This window comes from Aotus nancymaae, unplaced genomic scaffold, assembly GCF_030222135.1.
Source record: "Aotus nancymaae isolate 86718 unplaced genomic scaffold, 86718_ANA_hifiasm-v0.15.2.pri h1tg000124l, whole genome shotgun sequence".
Taxonomy (NCBI): Eukaryota; Metazoa; Chordata; class Mammalia; order Primates; family Aotidae; genus Aotus; species Aotus nancymaae.
In genome coordinates, this window is record NW_026988539.1 from 1,600,956 (window position 1) to 1,627,400 (window position 26,445).

Consider the following 26,445-nt stretch of genomic DNA (forward strand, 5'->3'; position numbering starts at 1 on the left):
CATTGCCGCTGGGGCTTTGATGATAAATAGGAGTTTGCCAGCGTGGGGACATCCCCGCTGAGGCCGCGAGGCTTGCGCTGTAGGGCTGGGTGCAGCCAGAGCGCATGGGGGTGCCTTTGAGGCAACTGCTTCCTCCCAGCCTCTCCCTCTACCCCAAGTCGCGGCCCCTCAAATCATTCATTCCACCCAGCCAGACTCACCTGTGGCTTTCAGCTTTTGCTCCTCCTCCCAAGGGTAAGATGGACCTTTTCCCCGTGATTCCCCAACCCCCCCCCGCCCCCCCACCCCGGGCCCTCCCAGGAACCATCAAAGCAAAACACGCCCCCAACGACCAACCCTCTCAGCCACCTTCTCTTCTTACAAACAGAGGTTTTATTGCGTTTGGTCCACAGTTGGGTTTCACATTATCTCGTGGAGCAGGGCCCCTGGGTGAGGGTTCCTGTGCAGTACTTGGCGGGGTGTGTTGCCCGAGGAGACGGAGCAGTATGGCTGGTCAGGCCCAGAAGGGAAGGAGGAGGGCTGGGGCTCCTGAAAACCTACTGAGGGGCCGGGCACAGTGGCTCTCGCCTGTAATCCTAGCACTTGGGGAGGCCGAGGCGGGGGAATCACCTGAGGCCAGGAGTTCGAGACCAGCCCGGCCACCATGGCGAAACCCTGTCTCTACCAAAAATACAAAAAATTAGCCAGCGTGGTGGAGCACCTGCAGTCCCAGCTACTTGGGAGGCTGAGGCAGGGGAATCCCTTGAGCCCGGGAGGTGGAGGTGCAGTGAGCGAAGATTGCCCCACGGCACTCCAGCCTGGGCAACAGCAACAGCTAAAGAAAACCCACTGAGGCTGGGGGAGGGCGGGTAGCATGGAGGCGGGGTCAGGCTTGGCCCCAACAGCTCAGAATTCCGCTTCCTTGTACAGGCCGCACTTTCCCCACCAGGCCCCGGGGCAGGTCTGAGGGTCGGAGGGAAGTCCAGCCACTTGGGAGCCTGAGACATTTAGCATCGTGGCCAGGCCCCCTTTCCAGGGGACTCATTGCCCAGCGCCCTCTCCTCTGTCCCTGCCCCATCCCTTGGGGGGGAAAAAAAGTATTTTTCTTTCGTTAATACTTCCTGAAACTTTTGCGGGTACAGAAACCACAAACTGATCGGGTGGGTGACAAAATCAGAAGAGACGAGGCAACCGGAAATCTTCAGGGACCCGTTCCCTCCAAGCCCAGGCCTCTTCTCCCCAGCACAGCTCGGCCCACAGCCTGGACGGGCCAGCAGGGACCCTGACCCTACACGTATCAGGATATGGCCTTGACCCCTTCCCCCCCGAGCCCGCTGGCTCAGTCCTGCGAAGGACCAAGGCAAGGGGGAGAAAGCCCTGCTGCCTGATCCCAGGAACCACTCAGACCCTCGGCTGATTGGCAGCACTGAACAGGTTAATAAAAAAAAAAGAAGAAAACACAGAACAACCCAGAAACCCAGACGGGGAGATGGGAGACGACATGGGGAGAGAGCGCGCTGGGAGCCTCAGTAGCCCGCCTCCTCCTGGTAGTAAGGGGGATATTCAGGGACCTCCCCGGGGCCCGGGCAGTCGCCAGCATCGGAGGGAGCCCCGTCGGCCACTGTGCCTTGCGGGCAGTACTTGGGGTCATATATCTGCCGGCCCAGGCCGAAGACCTGGCCGCTCTGGTTGGCGCCCTGCGTGTAGCCCATCTGCAGGGACATGGAGGAGTTATCACACTTGTCGGTTCCCAGTTTGGTGTCATAGATGTGCCGCCGCGTCCCGGGAGCCGTCATGCCCACCTGGAGAGGGAGGAGAGGTGAAGCACGTCACATCACGGCGGAGAGAAGAGGGGACTTTCGCCGGGTGCCTGTGATCCCGGCACTTTGGGAGGCCGAGAGGGGCGGATCACCTCAGGTCAGGAGTTCGAGACCAGCCTGGCCAACATGGTGAAACCCCATCTCAACTAGAAATACTAAAATGAGCCAGGCGTGGTGACACACGCCTGTAATCCCAGCTACTTGGAAGGCTGAGGTGGGAGGATCACTTGAGCCCAGAGGCAGAGGTGACAGTGAGCTGAGATCACACCACTGCACTCCAGCCAGGGCTACAGAGTGACATCCTGTCTCAAAATAAATACGTAAATAAAATAAATAAAAACTAGAACTGGGTGGACCTTCGAGCAATCCTTAAGGGACGATAAGGCAGGGTGGGGTAGTAACTTCCCCAGGGCCCACAGCCAGGTGGAAACAGTGGCAGAGACTGAAATGCAGGGTGGAGTCAGGGAGCTGGGACGGAAGCCAGAGGCGCTCTTGGGAAAGGGCTGAGACCGCAGGATGTGGGGGGTGGAGGGGTCTGGGGTCACGGGGAGCCCCACCTGGCTGGCACACTTGTTGGTGCCCATCTGGAGGCTGATGGTCGAGTGGTCCATGGGGGGCAGGATGTGGTTCTTGGGGTCGTAGAGATGCCTCCTCGTGCCGTACGCGGTCATGCCCGACTGGCTGGCACACTTATTAGTGCCCATCTGCAGGGAGGTTCGCGGGAGAGGTCACGCTGCGCCCCCCGGGCTTCCAGTCCCTCCCCAGACTGGAAGGGCCACAGGGTTCCACGCTGCTAACGCCTGGTCCCTGCGGTTGGTCCCTGGGGTTGGTCCCTGGGGCTCGGGGAGCCGTCGCCCACCTGCAGCCCGATGACGCACTGGCCGGCCTTCATGGTGGCATCGTCGAAGTTTCGCTCCTGCTTCTCCGAGTACTTGACGCCGATGTCCACCCCGCTCTGCAGACCCTTAGTCTTGGCCTGGGTGACGGAAAGGGGCCGGGAGTACCAGGAGAGGGCAGCCGGGGCCCCCAGATCCAGGCCCTGGGGGCGGCACAGAGACCAGACCGCAGCCTGTCCCCTCGGCCTGCCGCCCAGAGCCCCAGGGACATCTCTCTCGGTTGTCTGGGGCTCCACACACTCCACACACCCATCACGGAGCTGGTTTTTTTTTTTTTTAGATGAAGTTTCACTCCTGTTGCCAGGCTGGAGTGCAATGGCCCGATCTTGGCTCACCACAACCTCCCCCTCCCAGGTTCAAGCGATTCTCCTGCCTCAGCCTCTGGAGTAGCTGGGATTACAGGCACGCACCACCACGCCCAGCTAATTTTTGTATTTTTGGTAGAGACGGAGTTTCACCATGTTGGCCAGGATGTTCTCGATCTGTTGATCTCGTGATCTGCCCGTCTCGGCCTCCCAAAGTGCTGGGATTACAGGCGTGAGCCACCGCGCCCTGTCAATTTTTTTTTTCTTTTTCTTTTTCTTTTTTTTTAAAAATAAGCTGGGGTTTCACCATGATGGCCAAGCTGGTCTTAAACTCCTGACCTCAGGTGATCCACCCACCTCGGCCTCTCAAAGTGCTAGGATTACAGGTGTGAGCCACCGTGCCTGGCCAAATTTTTTAAATTAAAAAAATTTTTTTTTTTTTTTTTTTGAAATGGAGTTTCGTTCTTGTTACCCAGGCTGGAGTGCAATGGCGCGATCTCGGCTCACCGCAACCTCCGCCTCCTGGGTTCAGGCAATTCTCCTGCCTCAGCCTCCTGAGTAGCTGGGACTACAGGCACCTGGTACCACACCCGGCTAATTTTTGTATTTTTAGTAGAGACGGGGTTTCACCATGTTGGCCAGGCTGGTCTCGAACTCCTGGTGTCAAGTGATGCTCCCACCTTGACCTCCCAAAGTGCTGGGATTACAGGTGTGAGCCACTGCGCCCGGCCACAGGTCACATCTAACGCATAACAAAATGCTGTGTCACTCCTGCATGCGTCCCTCATCAGACTGAACTCCATAAAGGGGCAGACCGAGTCTTTCCTGGTCACCAAGGAATCTGAAGTGCCCGGCACCTCACAGGCACTCAGAAATATTTGCAAACAAGGTCGATCATGGTGGGTCACGCCTGTAATCCCAGCACTTAGGGAGGCCGAGGTGGGTGGATCGCCTGAGGACAGGAGTTCAAGACCAGCATGGCCAGCATGGTGAAACCCGGTCTCTACTAAAAATAAATAAAATTAGCCGGGTGTGGTGGCGGGTGTCTGTAGTCCCCACCGGTTGGGAGGCTGAGGGGGGAGAATCACTTGAACCTCAGAGGTGGAAGTTGCAGTGAGCTGAGATTGCGCCACTGCACTCCAGCCTGGACAACAAGAGAGACTCTGTCTCAAAAACAAACCAACGGCTGGGCTCGGTGGCTCGTGCTTGTAATTCCAACACTTTGGGAGGCTGAGACAGGAGATCGAGACCATCCTGGCCAACATGGTGAAACCCCGTCTCTACTAAAAACACCAAAATTAGCCGGGTGTGGTGGCGCACCCCAGTAATCCCAGCTACTCGAGAGGCTGAGGCAGGACAATCACTTGAACCCGGGAGGTGGAGGTTGCAGTGAGCCAAGATCGCGCCATTGCACTCCAGCCTGGGTAACACAGTGAGACGCGTCTCAAAAACAAACAAAAAAATAACAAAACAAGAGACAAACAAGAATTTGCAAACGAGTGAATGTGACAGCTACGTCCACCTCGCGGTGTGACTCTGGGCCTCACCTTCCCCGCCAGGGCGAGAAGCGACATCTGAACCTGCGTCATGTTCCCGTTCTCAAACAGGTCGTTGGCCTCGAAGAGGTCCACGGGGTTCATGCCGTAGCTCACCATGGCCTTGATGAAGTTGGAGAGGTTTTCTAGCTGGGAAGAGGCAGGAGAGAGACGGTGAGTGGGCCTCAGTTTCCCCACCCGTCAGATGGGCCCCGCAGCCCCATCCCTACTCCACTCGGCCAGCGCCTCACCTGGTGCCAGTTCTGCATGGAGCGGTTGATCTTGGGGACTGAGCCTGGCTGTAGCTTGTTCATGAGTCTGGAGGGCACGGTATGGGGTGGGGGGAGTGGAAAGCTCGGTGAGCAGAGAGAGCCCTGAAGACCCGGAGGCTAATGTCCCACATTCTTATTTATTTATCGTTGAGAGGGAGTCTCGCTCCGTTGCCCAGGCTGGAGTGCAGTGGTGCAATCTCAACTTACTGCAACCTCCGCCTCTCAGGATCAAGGGATTCTCCTGCCTCAGCCTCCTGAGTAGCTGGGATTACAGGCGTCCGCCACCACCATGCCCGACTAATATATTTTATTTATATATATATATATATATATATATATATATATAATTTTTTAATTTTAAAGATGAGGTTTCACCATGATGGCCAGGCTGGTCTTGAACTCCTGACCTCAGGTGATCCACCCACCTCAGTCTCCCAAAGTGCTAGGATTACAGGCATGAGCCAGCAAGCCCAGCCAAAAAAAATTTCTTTTCTTTTTTTTTTTTTTTTTGAGATGGAGTCTCACTCCCCTTGTACGGGCTGGAGTGCAGTGGTGCAATCTCGGGTCACTGCAACCTCCATCTCCCGAGTTAAAGGGATTCTCCCGTAGTCTCCCAAGTAGCTGGAATTACAAGGTGTGAGCCACTGTGCCTGGCTAATTTTTGTATTTTTAGTAGAGACAGGGTTTCGCCATGTTGGTCAGGCTGGTCTCAAACTCCTGACCCCAGGTGATCCCCCCACCTCAGCCTTTCAAAGTATTAGGATTACAAGCATGAGCCACTGTGCCCGGCCCCCAAAAAATTTCTTAATAAAAAAAAAAGTGAGAAAAACCAAGATTTGTCAAGTGTGAGACAGCTCGTGTCCCTGCGTGCGCTCACGTGCATAAGATAATCCCGTCCTTCAGGCCCTTCTGGAAGTCGGGGCCGACGGAGAGACCGGTGAGTCCCTCGATCCAGCTTCGGAGCTCTGCCTCCTTCTGAGGGTCGTACTTGGACAGGAGCTGGTGGAGCAAAGGGCATGAGACTGAGCCGGGGTGGGGGCACACCCGACAGATGCCCCTCGGAAGCTCTAGACAGGGCGGGGCTGGGGACTCCAGGGCAACAGGATACAGAGGGGCCTGGAGGTCCCCTCACCGCACCCACGAAGATGCTCCTCCGTTCCCATCATTAGGGGCGCCCCAGCCCCTGCAGGCGGGCACAGAGAAACCACACCCCAGCAAGCCGACGACGGGCTCACAACGCACTGATAAACATCAGCTCTGATCCACTGTGGACTCAGGACAAACCTGGTGGGATCTGCCCCCGCGCCCTGCCTTCTCACTCTCTGCTACTCACACGTGACATTTGCCACCGCGACCACCCGAAGTGCACAGTTCCGCAGCGTTCGGCACATCTGCAGTGTCGTGTAACCGCCACCTCTTTTATATGTTTTTTGAGGCAGCGTCTCTCGCTCTGTCGCCCAGGCTGGAGTACAGTGGCGCGATCTCGGCTCACTGCAACCTCCGCCTCCTGGTTCAAGCGATTCTCCTGCCTCAGCCTCCTGAGTAACTGGGACTACTGGCGTACGCCGCCACGCCCGGCTAATTTTTGTATTTGTAGTAGAGATGGGGTTTCACCACATTGGCCAGGCTGGTCTCAAGCTCCTGAGCTCAGGCGATCCAGCTGCCTCGGCCTCCCAAAGTGCTGGGATTACAGGCGTGAGCCCCCGCGCCCGGCTAGTAATTCTATGTTTACCTTACTGAGGAGCTGCCAAACCTTCCTCTTTCCCCACGTGGCCTGGCTGCCTCCTGCCTCGGGGCCTTTGCACGTGCTGTCAGCACCAGCCCTGAGGTTTGCATGGGTTGCTCCCTCCCTCCAGTCCAGCCATGAATGGAAGGTCGCCTCCCTGGCAAGGATTTCCCTGACCGCCCTGGCAGGGACAGCCTCCCGAGTGTCTCTGTCTCGCCGACCCTACTTTATTTATTTATTATTTATTTTTGGGTGATGGAGTCTCATTCTGTCACCTAGGCTGGAGTGCAGTGGCGCAGTCTCAGCTGACTGCAACCTCCACCTCCCAGGTTCAAGTGACTCTCCTGTGTCAGGAGACTCCTCCAGAGTAGCTGGAATCACAGGCATGGGCCACCCTGCGCAGGGAATTTTTGTGTTTTTAGTAGAGATGGGGTTTCACCATGCTGGCCAGGCTGGTCTCGAACTCCTGACCTCAAGTGATCCACTCGCCTCAGCCTCCCAAAGTGCTGGGATGACAGGCGTGAGCCGCCGATCTGGCCTGATCCTGCTTTTTAGCACCTCTGGAAGGAGCTGCTGCAGGGAGCGACAGTCTCCGCTCACACACCTGACTCCTTGCCACCGTCCTGCACCTGGCCATCCCAGCCTTCTTGGCCTCTGGTGCTCTGACACACTGCCATGGGGAATGGGTTGTGTGCTCCTGGGCAGCGGGTGTGCCCCGGTGGGGACCTTGAGCGTCCTTCGGCAGCCACCAGTGACGGCGGAGACAGCGCCGAGGCGGACAGCAAAGCCTATAGGGGACCGGACGTGAGCAGGAGCGGGAGATAAACGCTGTTGGGAAAATAAAGTAGGTTGGGTCGGGGCGCAGGGGCTCACACCTGTAATCCCAGCACCGTGGGAGGCCGAGGCGCAGGATCACCTGAGGCCAGGAGATCGAGACCGGCCTAGCTAACATGGTGAAACCCCGTCTCTACTAAAAATACAAAAAGTTAGCTGGGCGTGGTGGTGGGCACATGTAATCCCAGCTACTCAGGAGGCTGAGGCAGGAGAATCACATGAACCCAGGAGGGGGAGGAGGCAGTGAGCCGAGATCAGGCCAATTCAGTCCAACCTGGAACAGAATGAGAAAGAAAAGAAAAGAAAGAGAAAGGAAAGAAAGAAGGAAGGAAGGAAGTAGGGAGGGAGGGAGAAAAGAAGGAAGGAAGGAAAGAAAGAGAAAGGGAGAAAGAAAGAGAGAGGGAGGGAGGAAGGAAGGAAAAGAAAGAAAATCCAATCCCCGTCCTTGCTCTGCGCCCAGCTCCCCAGGTTCCGGTGGACAGTCCTCTCCCCTCTCAGCTTCGGCTTCCTCATCTCTGCCTGGAATCATTTGGGTAGGGTCCCCCCCGACCTGGGACCTGCCCGGAGTCATTTGGGTAGGGTCCCCCCGACCTGGGACCTGCCCGGAGTCATTTGGGTAGGGTCCCCCCGACCTGGGACCTGCCCGGAATTATTTGGGTAGGGTCCCCCCGACCTGGGACCTGCCCGGAGTCATTTGGGTAGGGTCCCCCCGACCTGGGACCTGCCCGGAATTATTTGGGTAGGGTCCCCCGACCTGGGACCTGCCCGGAGTCATTTGGGTAGGGTCCCCCCGACCTGGGACCTGCCCGGAATCATTTGGGTAGGGTCCCCTGATCTGGGACCTGCCCGGAGTCATTTGGGTAGGGTCCCCCGACCTGGGACCTGCCCGGAGTCATTTGGGTAGGGTCCCCCCGACCTGGGACCTGCCCGGAGTCATTTGGGTAGGGTCCCCCCGACCTGGGACCTGCCCGGAATTATTTGGGTAGGGTCCCCCCAAGCTGGGACCTGCCAGGAATTCTTTGGGTAGGGTCCCCCCTGACCTGGGACCTGCCTGGAGACAGCTTGTGGCCCCGAAGAGGCAAAGGCGGGAGGCTGCCCAGCTCACAGCCCACCCAGCTTGGGTTCCCACGCTCGCAGCAGCCCCGCCCCGCCGGCAGCTTTGATCCCGAGGAGTGAGAACCGGCAGCTGTTGGATACACAGCCCTGCCTCGCCCAGCTGCGCCTCGTCCCTGCCGGCTGGTGGGGGGGGGGGGCAGGGGTCCCTGGCAGAGGGGCCTGGCCCGGCCCCGCCCCGCGCGGCGGTCATCCTCCCCTGCTGCCCGGCCGCCGGCCTTCCAGCACATTCCTGTTGACCACAAACTGCCAGGAATGCGTGCTGCCTCCCTGGCTAAATCTGAACCAGCTGTTCCCAGCGGGTCCAGACCTCCCCCAGCCGGAATGCGAGGCCGAGGACACGGTGGATCCCGGCTGCCTCCGTGCCGTCCAGCCTGAGTAAACTGAGGCACGGGGCATTGGGGGAGAGAGACAGAGGTCGCTGGGTGTTTTTAGCAGTGGGTAAAGCGGACGGCTGTGGGCAGAAGCCAGGGGAAGCTGGTTTCTAGTTGGGATACCACCCTTCCTTGACCCTGGCAAGCTGGCCGACACCTCACCCACCCTCCAGACAGGCAGACTGAGGGTTTCGCGGGGAGCCTGCTGGGCCGCGCCGCCGGCCTCTGCCCTCACCCCCGCCAGGGCAGGTACCAACCTGCCACCGCTCCACCCCGACTGCGGAAGCCGCCCCACCCTCCTGTGCCCTCTCCCACTTCCTCGGGCCCGGCAGGCACTGGGTTCCCAACCTGCCCCTGCCCCTTGCGGGCTGTGTGGCCCTGGGCAGCTGGAACGACGTCTCTTGGGTCCCCGTGGACACCGGCTGTGTGGCGGGTGCGGCAGGGTGCCCACCCCACTGCACGGGGGGCTCGGAGAACGCAGGGTGCAGATGTCCCCTAGAAGGGGGGTCACTGCCCAAGCCTCAGCCTCCCTTTTTGGCCAAGAGCTTGTCTGGAGGCTTGGAGGACCCCCCGGGGGGGAAGCAGGTATTCTCCCTCCAGCCTGCCGGTTCTCAGGTGCCGGAGGGGCAGGTGGCTGTCGCGGCTGGCACGGCCTGTGCCTCGGAGTGCAGAGGCAGGTTCCCCTGCAGAAGCCAGCTGTAAGGACACCTTCCAGGTGCCCGGTGGGTGTCGGGGGAGGTGGTGGGTGAGGACGACACCTCCCCTCCAGCTGGAAGGTCCTGGAGTGTCAGGTCCCTGTTCTCTCCCTGGGACTCGGATCACAGCCCCCGCCCCCCACTTTCCCTAGGAATCCTGTCCAGTACCCTGCTGTGTGACCCCGCAGAAGTGTCTGCCCCTCTCTGAGCCAGAACCACAAGAGTGTTCTTAAAAAGTGTCTTCCCCTAAAACCCTAGCTTTTTTTTTTTTAAGGGGTTTCGCCATGTTGCCCAGACCGGTCTCGAACTCCTTGGGCTCAAGCCATCCACCCCGCTCCGCCTCCCAAAGTGCTGGGATTACAGGCGTGAGCCACCGCGCCCGGCCAGGCCCCAGCTCGTTTCCAGGCTGCAAAACCCCACATATTTTAGAGACCCCTTCAGAGAACCTCTTCGTCGTCCCTATCCGTGGAAAGGAACTAGCACCCCTGCCCGCAGGACACCCTCAAGGTGTCCGAGAAGTCAGGAAATTCCTGTGGGTGTGGGGTGGGGGCGCAACGCTTCTCGAAAACCACTCGGCCCCGCCCCTTCCCCTCCCGAAGCTAAGAGGCCCCAAAAGCAGAAGTGTGGCCGGGAGCTGACGGCGTTGCTGGGGTCCCCCCAGACCCCTAGAGCGTTTTCGGACCTTCTCGAAGGTTGAGAGGGGCCGGGAGCTGCACATGTGGGGGTCCTGGGGCCATGGCTAGGGGAGGGGGTCAGACCCAAGCACCCCGAGATGCTGGGAGATGAATGGGTCGCTCTTCTCCCAGACCTCAGACCTCGCTGCTCCCCCAGATTCGCGGGAGCCTCAGGGGGCGCCCGCAGACCGCCCCCCATCCCAGGCGTCAGGGACAACGAGGGCCACTCCGCCCCGGGTCTCCGAGCTCCGTGCCCGCGAGGCGCTGGGGGTCCTGGGGGGGTCCTGCCTGGGTCCGAGCGTGCGCCGGCGGGGACGGGGGGCGCGCCCCGCACTCACCCGGTTCTTGACCTCGGCCGACAGCCCGTACGAGGGGCCCTTGTTGAACTGCGTGGAGCTCATGGCTGGCGCGCGCGGCGGCGGGACGGGGCCGGACGGGCCGGGCCGGGACCGCGGGGCGCGGGTGGGGCGCGGGTGGGACGCTCTGGGCTCCGCGCGCCCCGCCTCCGCCGCCGATTGGCCCGGGGCGCAAATGTCCTTATAAGGTCTGGAGGCGCCGAATTCCTGCGGCCGCGGACTTCCTGAGCCCCCTCGGTTCGCCCCCGAACCACCGCCCGGCCCGAGCACCCCCGTTCCCGGAGGCCGGGGGGCCCTCGCCCCCTTTGAAGCGACGGGAAACTGAGGCAGGGAGGGGAGGAGGCTCTGGACCGCCTGGACGTGGCGCTCCTGCCGGCTCCCTGCTCAGAGTCGCTTTCTCCGCCTCTGTCTCCTCTTCTGCCAGATGGGGGGAGGGAGAAGGCCTGGCTGGGACCTTAATCCCTTTGGGGCAGGAAGGAGGGCCCCTCTCTGCCACTTAGAGGCGTCTAACCCACTCCCAGGGAACTCTAATAGCTGGGAGTTGGACTAGAACCAGGGCAGGGTCCTCAGAGAAGGGGCCATTGGAGCAAGGGCTTTGATGGATGAGTAGGAGTTTGTCAGTCCAAAAGAGAATAGGATTCTTACTGGGTGCAGTAGCTTGTACCTGGAATTCTAGCTACTTGGGAGGCTAAGGCGGCAGGGGGAGGATCCCTTGAGCCCAGGAGGTCGAGGCTGCAGCGGGTTGTCATTACAGCACTCCAGCTGGGGCAACAGAGTAAGACCCTGTCTGAAAAACAAAAAACAAACAAAAAAAGGCGGGCAGCTCGTGCCTGAAATGGCTGAGGAGGGCGGATCACTTGAGGTCAGGAGTTACAGCACAGAGGAACCCCCCATCTCTACTAAAACTACAAAATTAGCCAGGCGTGGTGGTGCATGCCTGTAATCCCAGCTACTCAGGAGGCTGAGGCAGGAGAATCGCTTCAGCCTGGGAGGCGGAGGTTGCAGTGAGCCATGATCGCGCCACTGCACTCCAGCCTGGGCGACAAAGAGCAAAACTCCGTCTAAAAAAAAAAAAAAAGAAAAAGAAAAACTTATGTTTGCTATCTGTGTCGGACAGCCGCGTTTGTGACCTGGGGGCCAAATCTAGCCGCAGCCTCTTTTTGTATGACCTGTGAGCTAAGAATGGCTCTTACATTTTTAAGTAGTTAAAAAAAAAAAATCAAAAGATGAAAATGATTCTGTCAAATGTGGAAACTGCGTAACATTCAAATTCCAGTGTCTGCAGACAAAGCTTTATTGGCACACAGCTGTGCCAGTGCGTTTATGTGTCATTTACGGCTGCGTTTTCTCTACAGCGGCAGAGTATAGTAGTTACGCTACTCGACAAAGCTGCAAATACTGACGGTTGGTGCAGTGGTGCGATCTCGGCTCACTGCAACCTCTGCCTGTCAGGTTCAAGCGATTCTCCTGTCTCAGCCTCCTGAGTAGCTGGGATTACAGGCGTCTGCCACCACACCTGGCTAATTTTTGTATTTTTAGTAGAGACAGAGTTTCATCGTATTGGTCAGGCTGGTCTTGAACCCCTGACCTCAGCTGATCCACCCGCCTTGGCCTCCCAAAGTGTTGGGCCTTTTTCTTTTTCCCTTTTGAGAAGGAGTTTCGCTCTGTCACCAGGCTGGAGTGCAATGGCGCAATCTTGGCCGCCTCCCAGGTTCAAGCGACTCTCCTGCCTCAACCTCCTGAGTAGCTGGGACAACAGGCAGGTGCCACCATGTCCGGCTAATTTTTGTATTTTTAGTAGAGACAGGTTTCACCATGTTGGCCATGCCGGTCTCGATCTCTCGACCTCGTGATCCGCTCGCCTCAGCCTCCCAAGTGCTGGGACTACAGGCGTGAGCCACTGCACCGGCCTTTTTATTTTTTAGAGACAGGGTCTCACTCAGTCACCCAAGCTGGAGTATAGTGATACAATCATTGTTGACTGCAGCCTCCAATTTCTGGGCTCAAGCAATCCTCCCACCTCAGCCTCCTAAGTAGCTGGAACTACAGGCACACACTACCTTACTCAGCTGATTTTAAAAAACATTTTTTTGCCAGGCGAGGTGGCTCAAGACTGTAATCCCAGCATGTTGGGACGCCGAGGCGGGCGGATCATCTAAGGTTGGGAGTTCGAGGCCAGCATGGCCAACATGGAAAAACCCTGTCTCTACTAAAAATACAAAAAAAATTATCAAGGCGTGGTGGTGCGCACCTGTAATCCCAGCTACTTGGGAGGCTGAGGCAGGAGAATTGCTTAAACCCAGGAGGCAGAGGTTGCAGTGAGCCCAGATAGCGCCATTGCCCTCCAGCCTGGGCGACAGAGTGAGATTCCGTGTTAAAACAAAAAAAACTATTTTTTATTTGGCATGCTTGGTCCTTGTTCATTCCTGGGTGTAGGCTGAACTAACTTTGGGAGAAACTCAGTTTATAGTTGATAATTTTTTTTTTTTGAGACGCAGTTTTGCTCTTGTTGCCCAGGCTGGAGTGCAGTGTTGCGATCTTGGCTCACTGCAATCTCCGACTCCTGGGTTTAAGCAATTCTCCTACCTCAGCCTCCATAGTAGTTGGGATTACAGGCATGAGCCACCATGCCTGGCTAATTTTTGTATTTTTAGTAGAGACGGAGGCGGGGGTTTCTCCATGTCGGTCAGGCTGGTCTCGAACTCCCGATCTCTGGTGATCCGCACCACTCAGCCTCCCAAAGTGCTGGGATTATAGGCATGAGCCACAGTACCCGGCTTAAAATTGATAATTTAAAACAAAGATGGGCTGGGCTAGGTGGCTCATGCCTGTAATATCAGCACTAGGGGAGGCTAGGTGTGTGAATCACTTGCGGTCAAGAGTTCAAAACCAGTCTGGCCAACATGGTGAAACCCCATCTCTACTAAAAATACAAAAGAATTGCCCTGCGTGGTGGTGTGTACCTGTAGTCCCAGCTACTCGGGAGGCTGAGGCAGGAGAATCGCTTGAACCAGGAAGACGGAGGTTGCAGTGAGCCCAGATGGCAACACTACACTCCAGCCTGCGGGAATAGAGCGAGACTCTGTCCCCCCCCACGCCAAAAAAAAAAGATGTTAACAGCCCTTTCCCAAAGCAGACCTCCTTCTTGTGATTTTCCCGTCTCGGCCTCCCAAAGTATTGGGATTACAAGCCTGAGCCACTGGGCTCAGCCCTGATTTTTGTTCTTTTTTTTTTGTAGAGACAGGGTTTTTTTGTAGAGCCATGTTGCCTGTGGTCTGAACTCTTGGGCTCAAGCAATCTGCCTGTCTCAGCCTCCCAAAGTGCTGAGATTACAGGCTTGAGCCACTGCGCCCTGCCCATCTTTGTTTTAAATTATCAACCATAAACTGAGTTTCTCCCAGTGAGTTCAGCCTACGCCCAGGAATGAAAAAGGACATCTTGGAGGTTATAAGGAAGACGGAGTGGATTAAGCTAGATTACTTTCACTGTCTCAGTCATAATTTCACAAAGGTGGTTTCAAAACCATAGTGTTCTCTTGTGTATGCAGCAGGCGCTCAATATGTGCTCCTGAAGAGCTTATGCAGCAGGCGCTCAGTATGTGCTCCTGAAGAGCTTTTACTTATTTACTGTAGCGCGAGGGCCACAGGGGCAGGTGGCAGGGCGCCACAACCAAGTGGGGACGGCCAGATTGTTCGCCAATCGCCAACCTCAGTGGTGCAACGGGAAACGGAAAAGGGAAGGCGATGACGTCACAGGCCCCGTGATGTCATTGCACGATTGCGGAGGGGAAGTAAAGGACCGTATGACGTCATTGCAGGATGGTGGAAGGGAAGCAAAGGGCCCTGGGACGTCATTGCAGGATCGCGGAAGGGAAGCAAAGCCAGATGACGGGCGGTGGACTGCAGCAAAAATATGGAACGCTTCACGAATTTGCGTGTCATCCTTGCGCAGGGGCCATGCTAATCTTCTCTGTATCGTTCCAATTTTAGTATATGTGCTGCCGAAGCGAGCACGTTTCCCAGTTATCAGCCGCATGTATTTAAAGCCCAACAATTACAGCACCTTACACTTAGGTAAATTTATGGATGGTTTTCTATTTAGCACAGTTTCTACAGTGGCATATTACAGAACAACTCCTGTGCTTACACTTACCTTGCATTTCTTCGATCACCTAAAATCCCACATGTTGTCACAATTTTGCTGCCTATATTGGTATCATAGACGCGGTGGATTGTGGGTGTCAATATGCAAAAGAACAGGCGGGCCAGATGCAGCCCTGCCCCCTGGCGCTGCCGAGCGCGGGGGTGAGGCCTCCGCGGGCCGTAGCTGGCATCCCAGCATTCCCCCACAGGCGCAGGGGGGCCGCTCTTGCCCGGCGTGGCGACTCGCTGGCGTCATCGGGGCCGCAGCCGGACGAGGAGGCGGAAGATGGCGTCCGCGGCCGGGCGGCTGTGAAGAGCGCGGCGGCGGCGGCGGCGGCGGCGAGGGCTGCCGATGGCGGCCGGGAGGCGCCCTCGGACACCCGCCGGCCGTTAGGGCGCGACGCTGGGCGGCATGTCGGAACACGCGGCGCCCGGAGCTCCGGGGCCGGGGCCCAACGGTGGCGGCGGCGGCGGTGGCGGCCCGGCCCCCGCGCGCGGGCCTCGCACCCCTAACCTCAACCCCAACCCCCTCATCAACGTGCGCGACCGGCTCTTCCACGCGCTCTTCTTCAAGATGGCTGTCACCTACTCGCGGCTCTTCCCGCCCGCCTTCCGCCGTCTCTTCGAGTTCTTCGTGTTGCTCAAGGTGACCGCGGCCCCGACCCCTGACCCTTGACCCCGGCGGCCGGCCCTACCCCCAAGCCTGCGCCCTCCGATCGCGATCCCTGGCCCCACTGGAGACACCGAGCGCCACCCTGCACCCGGAGGCCTCGACCCTGCCCTACCGATTAGGGACCTCCCTCGAGATCTCTGACCCCGGGATCGGCCAGGGTCACCGTCTCGTGACCCCGTCCCGCCCCGGGACGTCCACCCGGGAAGGCCGAGTCCCACTGCATTGGAAGCCGATGTTCCCTACCCTGGGAACCTCACTCTCAGCCCCATCCAGGGCCCATCCCGTCTCCGGCCGCCACCTTTCCCGGGTCCCCACCTACGCAGGCTTGGAGCCCAGCCTTGCCCTGCCACGTAGCCCCTCCTGCCCTTTGACCTCTGACTCTGTCGCCTGAAACCTTCAGCCCCGAGGCCTCCCTCCCAGCCCCCTGTGCTGGCCCAGAACCCAGCCTGACAACCCCTCGGCCTGGAAGGCCACTCCCCTCTCCCCTCTTATTCTCCTGGCAGGGATTTCCCCGTCCTTGCAGCCTTCCACCGGCTCTCACCCCGTTCCCTGCTCCTGAACCTGGGGGGAATGTGACTTAGCTAAGGTCACCTCGCTGGGGTTAGTGGCAAAGTCACCAGCAGCAGCGTTCCACCCCATCCCCGGCCTCCTCCTTCCCTGGGTCCCCACCCCCTTCCGGCTCCGGGAGCTGAGTTGTGGCTCTCGTATGAGGTCTTGGGCTCTGTCCCCTCCCACCCTCCTCAGATGGCACAGAGGTCTCAGTGTGCAAGACAGGCATCGGCCTGAGTCCCTCTAAGAAGGGGTCTTCCTTGGGTGACAGGAGGGGCTCAGCAGCAGCTTCAGCCCCTCAGAAAACAAGCTGGCCAGGGTCCTGGGCCGCCTGGGCTCTGGGCTCTGGGCTTCGGAGTTGGAGTGTTTCCGTTTTGCATGAGAACACCGCCCGCCCGGCCCGCGGGTGCTGAAGTGCAGCTTTTCGGGCCTAGTCTGCAGAGCAGGGCTGACGCTGGCGGGCCAGGCTGCAAGCGTGAGCTAGTTCCAAGCCTAACAGGTTGGTCAGGAGCTGGCTGCTCTTTTGGGCTCAGCAGGTGGAGCGGAGCTTAGCCGTCACACCGACCTGGGTGTGGATCCCAGCCTGCTGCAGCCTCAAGGGAGGCCCCCGGCCTTGAGATCCGTGGCCCCCCACAGGCCAGAGCTCAGCCTGTCATCCTTCTCACCTTGCGCCCTGCAGCCCCCCAGAGTGGGGCGGTCGCCTCAGTGCGCACCTGAGCAGGGCTGTGATACTCAGGCAGGCGGCCTTTCCTGGCTCTGGGGTCCACAGATGGGACCTGAAACTGCGGATGGAGGCTCGTCTGTGGACATGGGTTTTCTTCACCACACTTCCACGGAGTGGCCCTGGTCCAGGACGGAGCCACTGGGTCCTTAGACTTGTGGCGGGCGTGTGCTGTGTGCCTGTCCGGGTTCCTCAGACGGAGCTCAGCCTCCCTGGGGGGTGCATCCCTGTGGCCTGGGCTCCGGTCCCGCCACGTCCGGGTTTGGATCAGGCCAACCTAGCTGCATCTCCAGGCAGGTGCGACTCACAGGTGGGCAGATGGGGCTGGGCCAGAACTAGAGGCCCCCTCTCCTGTGTATGCTGGGGACTCTGGGGAGGTTCTCAGCACCGCCCTCCATCCCTCCTGTCTCAGCAGGGGGCTCTGGGCTGCCAGATCTCTGGGTAGGGAAATCTTTCTTTTTTATTTTTTTTGAGATTTGCTCTATCGCCTGGGCTGGAGTGCAGTGGCACGATCTCTGCTCACTGCAACCTCCGTCTCCCAGGATCAATCAATTTTCCTGCCTCAGCCTCCTCCCAAGTAGCTGGGATTACAGGTGCCGGCCACCACATCTGGCTAATTTTTTTGTATTTTTAGTAGAGATGGGGCTTTGCCATGTTGGTCAGGCTGGTCTCCAACTCCTGACTTCAGGCAATCCACCGGCCTTGGTCTCCCAAAGTACTGGGATTATAGGCGTGAGCCACCTCGCCTGGCCTGGGTGGGAAATCTGTTGGTTGTGAATCCTCCACCTGGTAATCTGGTCGTACAGAATCTGACCCTGCCGCCCTCACTTTTACTTATCTGCAAAGTGCAGGCTGGGACTGGCTGATTTCAGAGGCTGCCTTGAGTTCCACAAGGCTCATCAGCTTCCTGTCTGCCCAGCTTCCGGGGGTCTCTCTAAAGAGAGCCAGGTCCTCCCTGGTGCGCTCCCTTCAAGGCAGCTTCATCTTGCGGCGCCTGTTGAGCTGAGCTCCCAGTCCTGAGCCAGCACGGAGCACCCTGACTCCTCACTTGTGCCTGGGTGGTTTTGGGAAATGCCAGGCCGTGCCACATGCTGGGGGGAGGAGGCAGCAGGGACCTGTGTTCCAGGGGCCCTTGGGAGACCTCCCTCCAGCCTCAGATCCACCTCTGCTGGCCTTCATGGTGCCACATCCAGCGTGGCAGAGCCCATCCGTCCTGGGGCACTGCGCCCTGGGTCCCTGCACTTGTTGGTTGGGCTCTGGACTTGGGTGACCACCGAGCAGATGCCTGCAGGGTGAAGGGGCCTCAGCTCAGCGCCTCTGGACATGAGCAAGGGCCCGCCCCCAGCTACAGGGAGTAATAGGGCTCCTCTGGGGTGGGGTGTCATTGTGAAGATTAAAGACAGGGTATGTGAGCCGGGCACGGTGGCTCACACCTGTAATCCCAGCACTTTGGGAGGCTCAGGCAGGTGGATCACTTGAGGTCAGGAGTTCGAGACCAGCCCGGCCAACCTGGTGAAACCCCATCTCTACTAAAAATACAAAAATTAGCCGGGTGTGGTGACGCGTACCTGTAAGCCCAGCTACTCGGGAGGCTGAAGCAGGAGAATCACTTGAGGTGGAGATTGCGGTGAGCCGAGATAACGCCACTGCACTCCAGCTTGGGCGACAGAGCAAGACTGTATCTCAAAAAAAAAAAAGAGAGACAGGGAATGTGAGACCCCAGGGGCCCTGCTCTGAATGGGGTCCTGTCACATTGAGGCACCTGTGACCTGGGGAGTGGGAAGCACCCCGGGTGGACAAAGGGGAGCCCAGGTAGGCAGCGCAGGCCTGCAGCAGGTTTTCCTGGGTGGGGCTGAGGGCTCCATGCTCTCCCTGGAGAGAGGAGTGTGGCTCCGCAGGCTTGTCTGTGAGTCAGCTTGTTGGTCAGTCAAATATCCAGAGGCGGGGGAGGCTGTTCCCGGCCCTCCAGGTCTGTGGGGAGACAGAGGAAAAGGCCCACCTGGTGGCTGAGTGTTGGGGTGCCCTGGGAGCCCTGGCCAGGATATCAGGAAAGCTTCCTGGAGGAGGTGGTGAGTGCAGCCCCAGGCTCGGGGAGGCGTTCCTGTGGGTGCAGTGGTGTGTGGGCTGAGCCGTAGGGGTGGGGTGACTCCACTGCAGGGTGGGCGGGGCGTTCTGAAGGTGAGCCACAGCCGGTGGGAAGGGGCTTGGTGTCCAGGCAGCTGGAGGACGTGTGGGAACGCCCTGGGGCTCTCGGGATCAGGTATCGGGTCATGGGGTGTAGGGGTCTGGACCACCCAGGCACGTGAGCAGCTGAGCCAGGCTGCAGCGCGGAGGCTGGCCAGGGGCCCATGGGAGCATTTCCAGTTGAGATCCCCGGGGAGGGCTGCTGCGGGTGTATACGAGGCTGCCTGGGCGTGTGGGGCCGCGCCGGGTGAGGTGGCTGCTGCAGGGTGGCTGGTGACAGGCCTTAGGCAGGAGGACCCGGCACTTGGGATGAGGCTGCGACTGGCCGGGTGCTGCCTCCTTGTTTTCTGGTGGGACATTTTGGGGAAACTCAGGCTTTATGGGGACAGGGCCTTGTTCAGTGGGGCAGATTCCTTCCTGGTCATGCTCAGTCAGGGAAGAGGGACCCCGGCGGGCCCTGGGCTGGGGGTTCCTGAGTGCAGTCAGCACGGATTACCTGATGGGGCAGACACAGCGACATCTGAGTCACAGTATCTGGGGGACTTGGAGCCTTCGGCTGGAGCGCGTGCACATCATGTGAAGTCACTGGTGTCCTCTCATCATGTCCACTGTCTTCCTAGGACAGGTCACTCACAGCAGTGCTGGGTGTGGCGGGATGTGCGTCCCATGCCCTCCCCCGCTGAGCCTGCCCAGGGCCACCCCAAGAGCGGCTCTTCCTCGTGGGGTCACTGGTCGCTGCTCGTGGTCAGAGGCCTTGAGTGTGCAACCCAGCACTTCCCCTGGCTCCTGCCTCCCGGCCTTGTGACTTTAGCAGGTCCAGGTCTTTGGGGACCTCCGCTTCAGTTCCTTGTTTGTAAACCAGGGTTGGTAACAGCTGTGCATCCCTTGGGAAGTGTTGGGCAACCCCAGCCTCGGCCCGCTGTGTGTCAGCACTTTTTGGAACATCTTGGCACAGGATCCATTGCTGTCCCGGGCACAGCTCCTGCTGGACGTCCGAGACTGGAAGCCAGAGCTTGGCCCCCAGCGCATCCACCGTGGGCCCGAGAGTGCTGAGCTGAGGGGCTACGGGATCAGTGCCTCTGACCGTGACCCACCCCTGGACCCAGCCTCCGTGGCTCCTGTACCCAGATGCCACATGGGGGAGGGCTAGGCAAGGGATTTTGCGACTCTCTGGGCTGCGCAGTGTGATGAGGCTTACCCCAGCTGCAGGTGTGGGTGGATCCAGGGCTTCATCCGTGCTGAGACTTGGGGCCTCCCTCAGACCACAGCACAGGCCAGAAGTGGGTGGTTTTGCTGACTCAGCCCTTTGCTCAGTCTGCAGAGGGCTCTGGAGAGGAGGCCGGGGTCTCTGGGCGTGGAAGGGTTGAGGCTCCTGGTGGTCTCGCTCATGGCTGTGTGGCCACAGGTTGCTTGCAGCATCCGGGGCTTCGCTGGGCCTGCCAGCAGGTCAGGGAGGGGCCCTGTGCTCCAGGCCTTTCTGGCTTGTGGTTTTGACTCCACTCAGTTCTTCCCTGAGTCTGGGGTTCCACGTGGCTATGGGGGCCCCCTTGGCCCAGCTGGGCCCTCAGCTCTGCGGATCGGCGCAGCAGGTAGAGGTGACCCTCGCCAGTCTTGGGAGTGATGCCTGGACCTCAGGTTGGGAGGTACAATGGGCAGCCAGACCCCCCGGCAGTGAGGTAGGCTCCCTGGAAGAGGGCTGCCCTAAATCCCCAGATGATGAGACGGGCTCCCTGGAAGAGGGCTGCCCTGAGCTGCTCCTAGAGGGGCCCCACTCCGTGTTGTGCCTGCAGCATGCTGGGGCGCTGGCTCCCCAGGCCCTGTGGACATCGGGGTGGGGCCATCTTTGGCACCGCCGGGTGCTGAGCAGCATCCCTGGTGTCGTCCACTCCATCCCAGGAGCTCCCCCAATTATGATAACCACAGATGTCCACATCTGGGCAGGAGCCCCCAGGTGAGAGCTGCTGCCACCCCAGTTCATAGGCTGTGCCTTGGGCACAGCAGCTTGGCCCTGCTTTGGGGCGCCCTGCCCAGCCACGGAGGTCCGCTGTATCCCCAGCAGCTGGCCCCTCCAGGGCTGGGAGGGGTGCACAGGGCGCCCCGCTGGGTGAGAAGCTATTTTTAGCTGGTGAGATCAAGGGAGCACTGGGGACACCATGGAAGGGGAGGCAGGAAGCAGCAGGATGGGCTGTGGCAGGCTGTGCAGCCTTTCGTGGACAGTGCGACCCACAGGTGGCCCTGGCTGGCAGCCGTACCAGCTGCTCCTTGCAGGGCGGGAGCTGTTGGCTGGTAGATGGCCCTGGTGTGCTCTACTTGGTGGGTCAGAGTCCAGCCTCATGTCTTCCCAGGTTCGGCGGGTCCTGTGCACATCTGAGAGGGCCGTGGCCAGCTGGCTTTGTCTGGCTCAGCCCTCAGGAGGTTGGGGCAGTCACAGGCCTCGCCTGCCTCGCCTGAGCCCTGGGGCCTGTCAGAGCTGGGGTTGGAGTGGGGCATCCCCAGGGTCCTCAGTCACTTGGGCAGCATGGAGGGTTGGCCGGGTGCAGTCAGCCTGGGAGGGACCCGGGATCCTCAGCACCCAACTCGGCTTCCGGAGCTTCCTCTCTTTCCCCTGTCCTGGGCAGCTTAGCACGCCCCACCATGTAGGCCCTCAGGTGTGGGCTGCAGCGAGCCCTGGGTGCCCCACTGACTGCCAGCTGCCCCCCAGGCCCTGTTTGTGCTCTTCGTCCTGGCCTACATCCACATCGTCTTCTCCCGCTCACCCATCAACTGCCTGGAGCACGTGCGTGACAAGTGGCCTCGCGAGGGCATCCTGCGCGTGGAGGTGCGGCACAACTCCAGCCGCGCGCCGGTCTTCCTGCAGTTCTGTGACGGCGGCCGCGGGAGCTTCCCGGGCCTGGCCATGGAGCCAGGCAGCAGCCTGGAGTCGGAAGATGAGGAGGAGGAGGAGCTGAGTGTGGAGGTGTTTGGGAACAGCTCCATCAAGGTGAGCCAAGCCTGGGCTCAGTCCCACAGATGCTCGTGGCTGAAGGGGCGGTCCCTGATGGTCAGGGCATTGGGGTTCTTGACCGTCAGGGACCTGGCACACAGACAAGCCCACCCCCACCTGTCATGGCCTTTTGGTGGCCTGGGGGCCTCTGAAACAAGACCCTCGGCCTGTCTCCCTGCTAGAGGCCTGGGCAGGGCGGGGGGTCTCGGGGAATACTTGGGCTGGGCAGACTCAGGCCTTCGAGATTCCAGCTGTTCTGGGGAGGGGATTGTCTGGGGCTGGGGGTGCTGTGGACAAGAGTAGCTGAGGAGGAGGCCCGGGGGCTGGGAGGTGAGAGCTCTGGGCCCCGTTCCGGCCCGTCCTGCTCCCTGCAGAGGTGCTGGGTGCCCGGTCAGCTTGTGATGGCCTTGAGCACGGGTGGGACCAGGTGGCTGTGTTGGACCCACGGTCTGGCTGGAAATCTTTTTGCTTCAGCAGTCAGGGTTTGGGGTCCCACCTGTTCCCGCAAAGCCAACCCCAAGAAAGAGCATTTGGCCAGAGCATCATGGACCCCTCCCTGGTGTCCACTGGCCACGGCTGGCCCCACAGCAGGGCAGGCTTGGTGTTGAGGTGGGGTCCTGGCTGAGGTGGGAGCCACACACAGTCCACCCTGGCCTGCTCCGTGATGGAGCAAAGGCTGAGGCTTCCAAGCCCCTTCCCATCAGTGGGACCACATCCTCAGGCCGGCCTTCACAGCCCAGGCTGGCGCTGCTGACGCCCTGGTCCCTGGTCGCCCACAGTTTGAGCTGGACATCGAGCCCAAGGTGTTCAAGCCGCCGAGTAGCACAGAGGCCCTGAATGACAGCCAGGAGTTCCCCTTCCCCGAGACGCCCACCAAAGGTAGGCGGCCCACCAAAAGTGTACTGCCTCATGGGTTTGCCCCAGCTATGGAGTCCTGTGGTGCAAGCAGGGTCCCTCCCAATGTCCCAGCCGTGGGGTGCTGGGGTGCAGGCGGGGTCCCTCTGAACGTCCCAGCCGTGGGGTGCTGGGGTGCAGGTGAGCTCCCCAGAACACCCCAGCCTGCTGGCCACTTGCTGTGGACCTTTCAGGGTACCTGTGTGCCTCGATTTCTCCATTTGTCAGCACACAAGGCTGTGGGGATGCCCCAGAGCCTGGGGTAACTGGCTCAGCTCACCTTCTCTGGGACCCTCTTGTGAACGTCTGCGACTTTGAGAGGATGAGCCCTTCAGCTCTGGACTCGGAATTCCAGCTGATTGTGCTCAGGGAAGCCAGCCCCTGCCCGGTCTGAGAGCAGGCAGTTTCTCCAGAGGGCTGGGGCCTCTGAAGTGTTGTAGTTGTGCTGGGGGCATTTCCTGACGTGCCACCAGGGCAGAGGGGCAGCCCAGGAGATGGGGCCATGGGAGGAGGAGCCTGGCCAGCCTCTCCAGCACGCAGGGCGGGGCACCAGCTTGGGTGGGCGCCATCCCACGTGTCTGTAGGGGTCCTCCCAGCACCCACCAGGGGCCCAGGGCTTAGCGGGTCTCTCCCGCCGCCCCTCAACGCCTGCCTCGGCTGGTGGCAGTGTTGGGGGTATGTGGGGGCTGACCCGGCCCCGGTTCTGCCTGGCAGTATGGCCGCAGGACGAGTACATCGTGGAGTACTCACTGGAGTATGGCTTCCTCCGCCTGTCGCAGGCCACGCGCCAGCGCCTGAGCATCCCGGTCATGGTGGTCACCCTGGGTGAGTCTGAGCCGCTGGGCTGGGGGACCTCAGTGACTGGGCCTCCCTTCTCCCTAGGGTCTTCTCCTACAGGTGCGGGGCTCGGAGCTGTGCAGGAAGGACTGGGGTGTGCCCTGCCCAGGCCTGCTTCCCAGGGCTGGGCTCCTGGATGGGTTTTCTGAGAATGGGCAGGGCTGGGAGGCGGGCAGGGCCGGCCGCTTGCAGGGCTCAGGGGGCAGCCTGGGCGGGGCTCCCGGCTCCCTGATCCGCCCGCCCGCAGACCCCACGCGGGACCAGTGCTTCGGAGACCGCTTCAGCCGTCTGCTGCTGGATGAGTTCCTGGGCTACGATGACATTCTCATGTCCAGCGTGAAGGGCCTGGCGGAAAACGAGGAGAACAAGGGTGGGGCCCACCCCAGGGCGGGAGGGGGAGAGGGCACGGGTTGGGGGGGCGCTCACGGCCCCCTGCGCTGCAGGCTTCCTGCGGAACGTGGTGTCGGGCGAGCACTACCGCTTCGTGAGCATGTGGATGGCGCGCACGTCCTACCTGGCCGCCTTCGTCATCATGGTCATCTTCGTGAGTGCCTCGGGGCGGGCGCGGGCGCTGGGGGGCGGGAGCCGAGCAGCCCCTCACGCGCGCCCCTTGCAGACGCTGAGCGTGTCCATGCTGCTGCGCTACTCGCACCACCAGATCTTCGTCTTCATCGGTGAGTGTCCCGCCGGCGCGGGGCGGGGCGGGCGTCCTCCAGGCCCTCACCGGGCGCCCGCCGCCCTGTGCCCGCAGTGGACCTGCTGCAGATGCTGGAGATGAACATGGCCATCGCCTTCCCCGCAGCGCCCCTGCTGACCGTCATCCTGGCCCTCGTCGGTGAGGACCCGACCCAGGCCTCCCCCGCCCCGCGCCGCACCCCGCCCCGCCCGCTCCAACCGCCGCCGCCTCTCCCCGCAGGGATGGAGGCCATCATGTCGGAGTTCTTCAACGACACCACCACCGCCTTCTACATCATCCTCATCGTGTGGCTCGCTGACCAGTACGACGCTATCTGCTGCCACACCAGCACCAGCAAGCGGCACTGGCTGCGGTGAGCGCCACGCGGGGCGGGGCGGGACGGGGCTGCCAGGGGAGGGGCGCCGGGAAGGGGCGGGGCGGGGCTGCCAGGGGAGGGGCGCCGGGAAGGGGCGGGGCGCCGGGGAGGGGCGGGGCCTGCCCTGGGAAGGGGCGGGGCTGCCAGGGGAGGGGTGCTGGGAAGGGGCGGGGCTGTCAGGGGAGGGGCGCTGGGAAGGGGCGGGGCCTGCGCTGGGACAGGACCGCCCCGACACCCTCACACCCCTTCCGCGCAGGTTCTTCTATCTCTACCACTTCGCCTTCTATGCCTACCACTACCGCTTCAACGGGCAGTACAGCAGCCTAGCCCTGGTCACCTCCTGGCTCTTCATTCAGGTGAGGCCCAGGCAGCAAGCGGGGACGGGCCAGCCGTGCCTTTCGGGCAGGAGGGGCTGCAGCTGGGGAGGAAGCCCTGTGGACCCCGCTCAGCCTGCGCGGGGGCAGCAGCACGTCCCGACTCTCGCCTGCCCCTCCGCCCGCAGCATTCCATGATCTACTTCTTCCACCACTACGAGCTGCCCGCCATCCTGCAGCAGGTCCGCATCCAGGAGATGCTGCTGCAGGCGCCGCCCCTGGGCCCCGGGACCCCCACGGCGCTGCCCGACGACATGAACAACAATTCGGGCGCCCCAGCCGCCGCCCCCGACTCAACCAGCCAGCCCCTTGCCCTGGGCCCCATCTCGCCCGGGGCCAGCGGGAGTCCAGGGCCTGTGGCCGCGGCGCCCAGCTCCCTGGTGGCTGCAGCAGCCTCAGTGGCGGCAGCTGCCGGTGGTGACCTGGGCTGGATGGCAGAGACCGCTGCTATCATCACAGACGCCTCCTTCCTGTCCGGCCTGAGCGCTTCCCTCCTGGAGCGGCGTCCAGCCAGCCCGCTGGGCCCTCCTGGGGGCATCCCCCACACCCCACAGGACAGTGTCCCCCCGAGTGACTCCGCAGCTCCTGACACAACGCCCCTGGCAGCTGCGGTGAGCGGGTCTAGCCCGGTCTCCACGGCCCCAGTGGAGGCGCCCTCGGAGGCTGGATCCTGAGCCTCACAGCTGAGCTGCCTCTGACCCCGGCTGTCCCGGCTGGCTGGGCCTGACCTGCTGGAGCCTGTGGGGGTAGGGGAGGCCGTCCCGGGTCGGGGCGCCCGGCCACCCCCTTCCTCTGGTACTGCCCAGCCTGGCTCGGTGGCTTTCAGGGTTTCATGGGGTTTGCCCAGAAGGCAGGCTTCCCTCCCCCTGGTGTGAGGTCGCGCCGCAGGCTTGTACCCGCTAGTGAGCTGTTTGAACTGGCCAGCAAGGAGAGGGGTGGGGTTCCGTGGAAGGTTCTGGAGGGCACTTGGTGGAAGGTCTGCAGTGAACGTCCTGAAGTGGAGTGGGGTCCCCATGGTGCAGGCCTCTGAGCACGCGGAGGTGTGGAGGAGCGGCCGGGGCGGGTCCTGGGACCCTAGCGCTGTCCCTGCCGGCCTCGGCCCGGCTCTGCCTGGTGCTCCGTGCAGTGCCTTCTCCATGGCCCGGCCCTCCCCGCGTGTGCACCAGGGCTAGGGGCCCCGGGAGAGCAGAGCTTGTGCCTCGGGCATAGGGATGTGGGGCGCCAACACCAGTGGCAGCAGCCAGGGCCGTGGTTCAGCTCTGCTCCGGGGTGGAGTGGGCCGGCGGCCAAGCCAGTCACTCGGGGAGGAATGCGGAGGAGAGCTCATTCCATTCTATTTAATTGCAGTGTACACAATTGTGTTTGTATATAGAATAAACTGTCTGTTGACAGCGGCCCAGTGCACTGTCTTACTTGATCCCCAGGAGCCCGGCCGCCACCTCATTCCCGGCAACCCC

General features: G+C 60.9%; 2 protein-coding genes and 1 non-coding gene across 3 annotated transcripts; 1 reads left to right on the forward strand and 2 right to left on the reverse strand.

Annotated features, from left to right (window-relative positions):
• Window positions 1-327: 327 nt before the first annotated feature.
• On the reverse strand, window positions 328-10,674 carry CNN2 (calponin 2). The gene is made up of 7 exons (XM_064371165.1): window positions 10,562-10,674; window positions 5,685-5,806; window positions 4,787-4,853; window positions 4,548-4,685; window positions 2,659-2,775; window positions 2,357-2,503; window positions 328-1,781 (listed from the first exon to the last, which is right to left on the reverse strand). The coding sequence occupies exons 1-7, from the start codon at window positions 10,622-10,624 to the stop codon at window positions 1,506-1,508; spliced, it is 930 nt and encodes a 309-aa protein (XP_064227235.1). The 5' UTR covers window positions 10,625-10,674; the 3' UTR covers window positions 328-1,505.
• A 3,811-nt stretch (window positions 10,675-14,485) lies between these two features.
• Window positions 14,486-14,592, reverse strand: LOC135272700 (U6 spliceosomal RNA). Its single transcript, XR_010340695.1, has one exon. It is a non-coding gene; the product is annotated as a U6 spliceosomal RNA (small nuclear RNA).
• A 402-nt stretch (window positions 14,593-14,994) lies between these two features.
• TMEM259 (transmembrane protein 259) lies at window positions 14,995-26,382 on the forward strand. Its single transcript, XM_012436229.3, has 11 exons — window positions 14,995-15,367; window positions 21,550-21,828; window positions 22,611-22,710; window positions 23,440-23,550; window positions 23,810-23,932; window positions 24,006-24,106; window positions 24,179-24,236; window positions 24,314-24,397; window positions 24,479-24,611; window positions 24,871-24,970; window positions 25,117-26,382. The coding sequence occupies exons 1-11, from the start codon at window positions 15,134-15,136 to the stop codon at window positions 25,660-25,662; spliced, it is 1,869 nt and encodes a 622-aa protein (XP_012291652.3). The 5' UTR covers window positions 14,995-15,133; the 3' UTR covers window positions 25,663-26,382.
• Window positions 26,383-26,445: the final 63 nt, after the last annotated feature.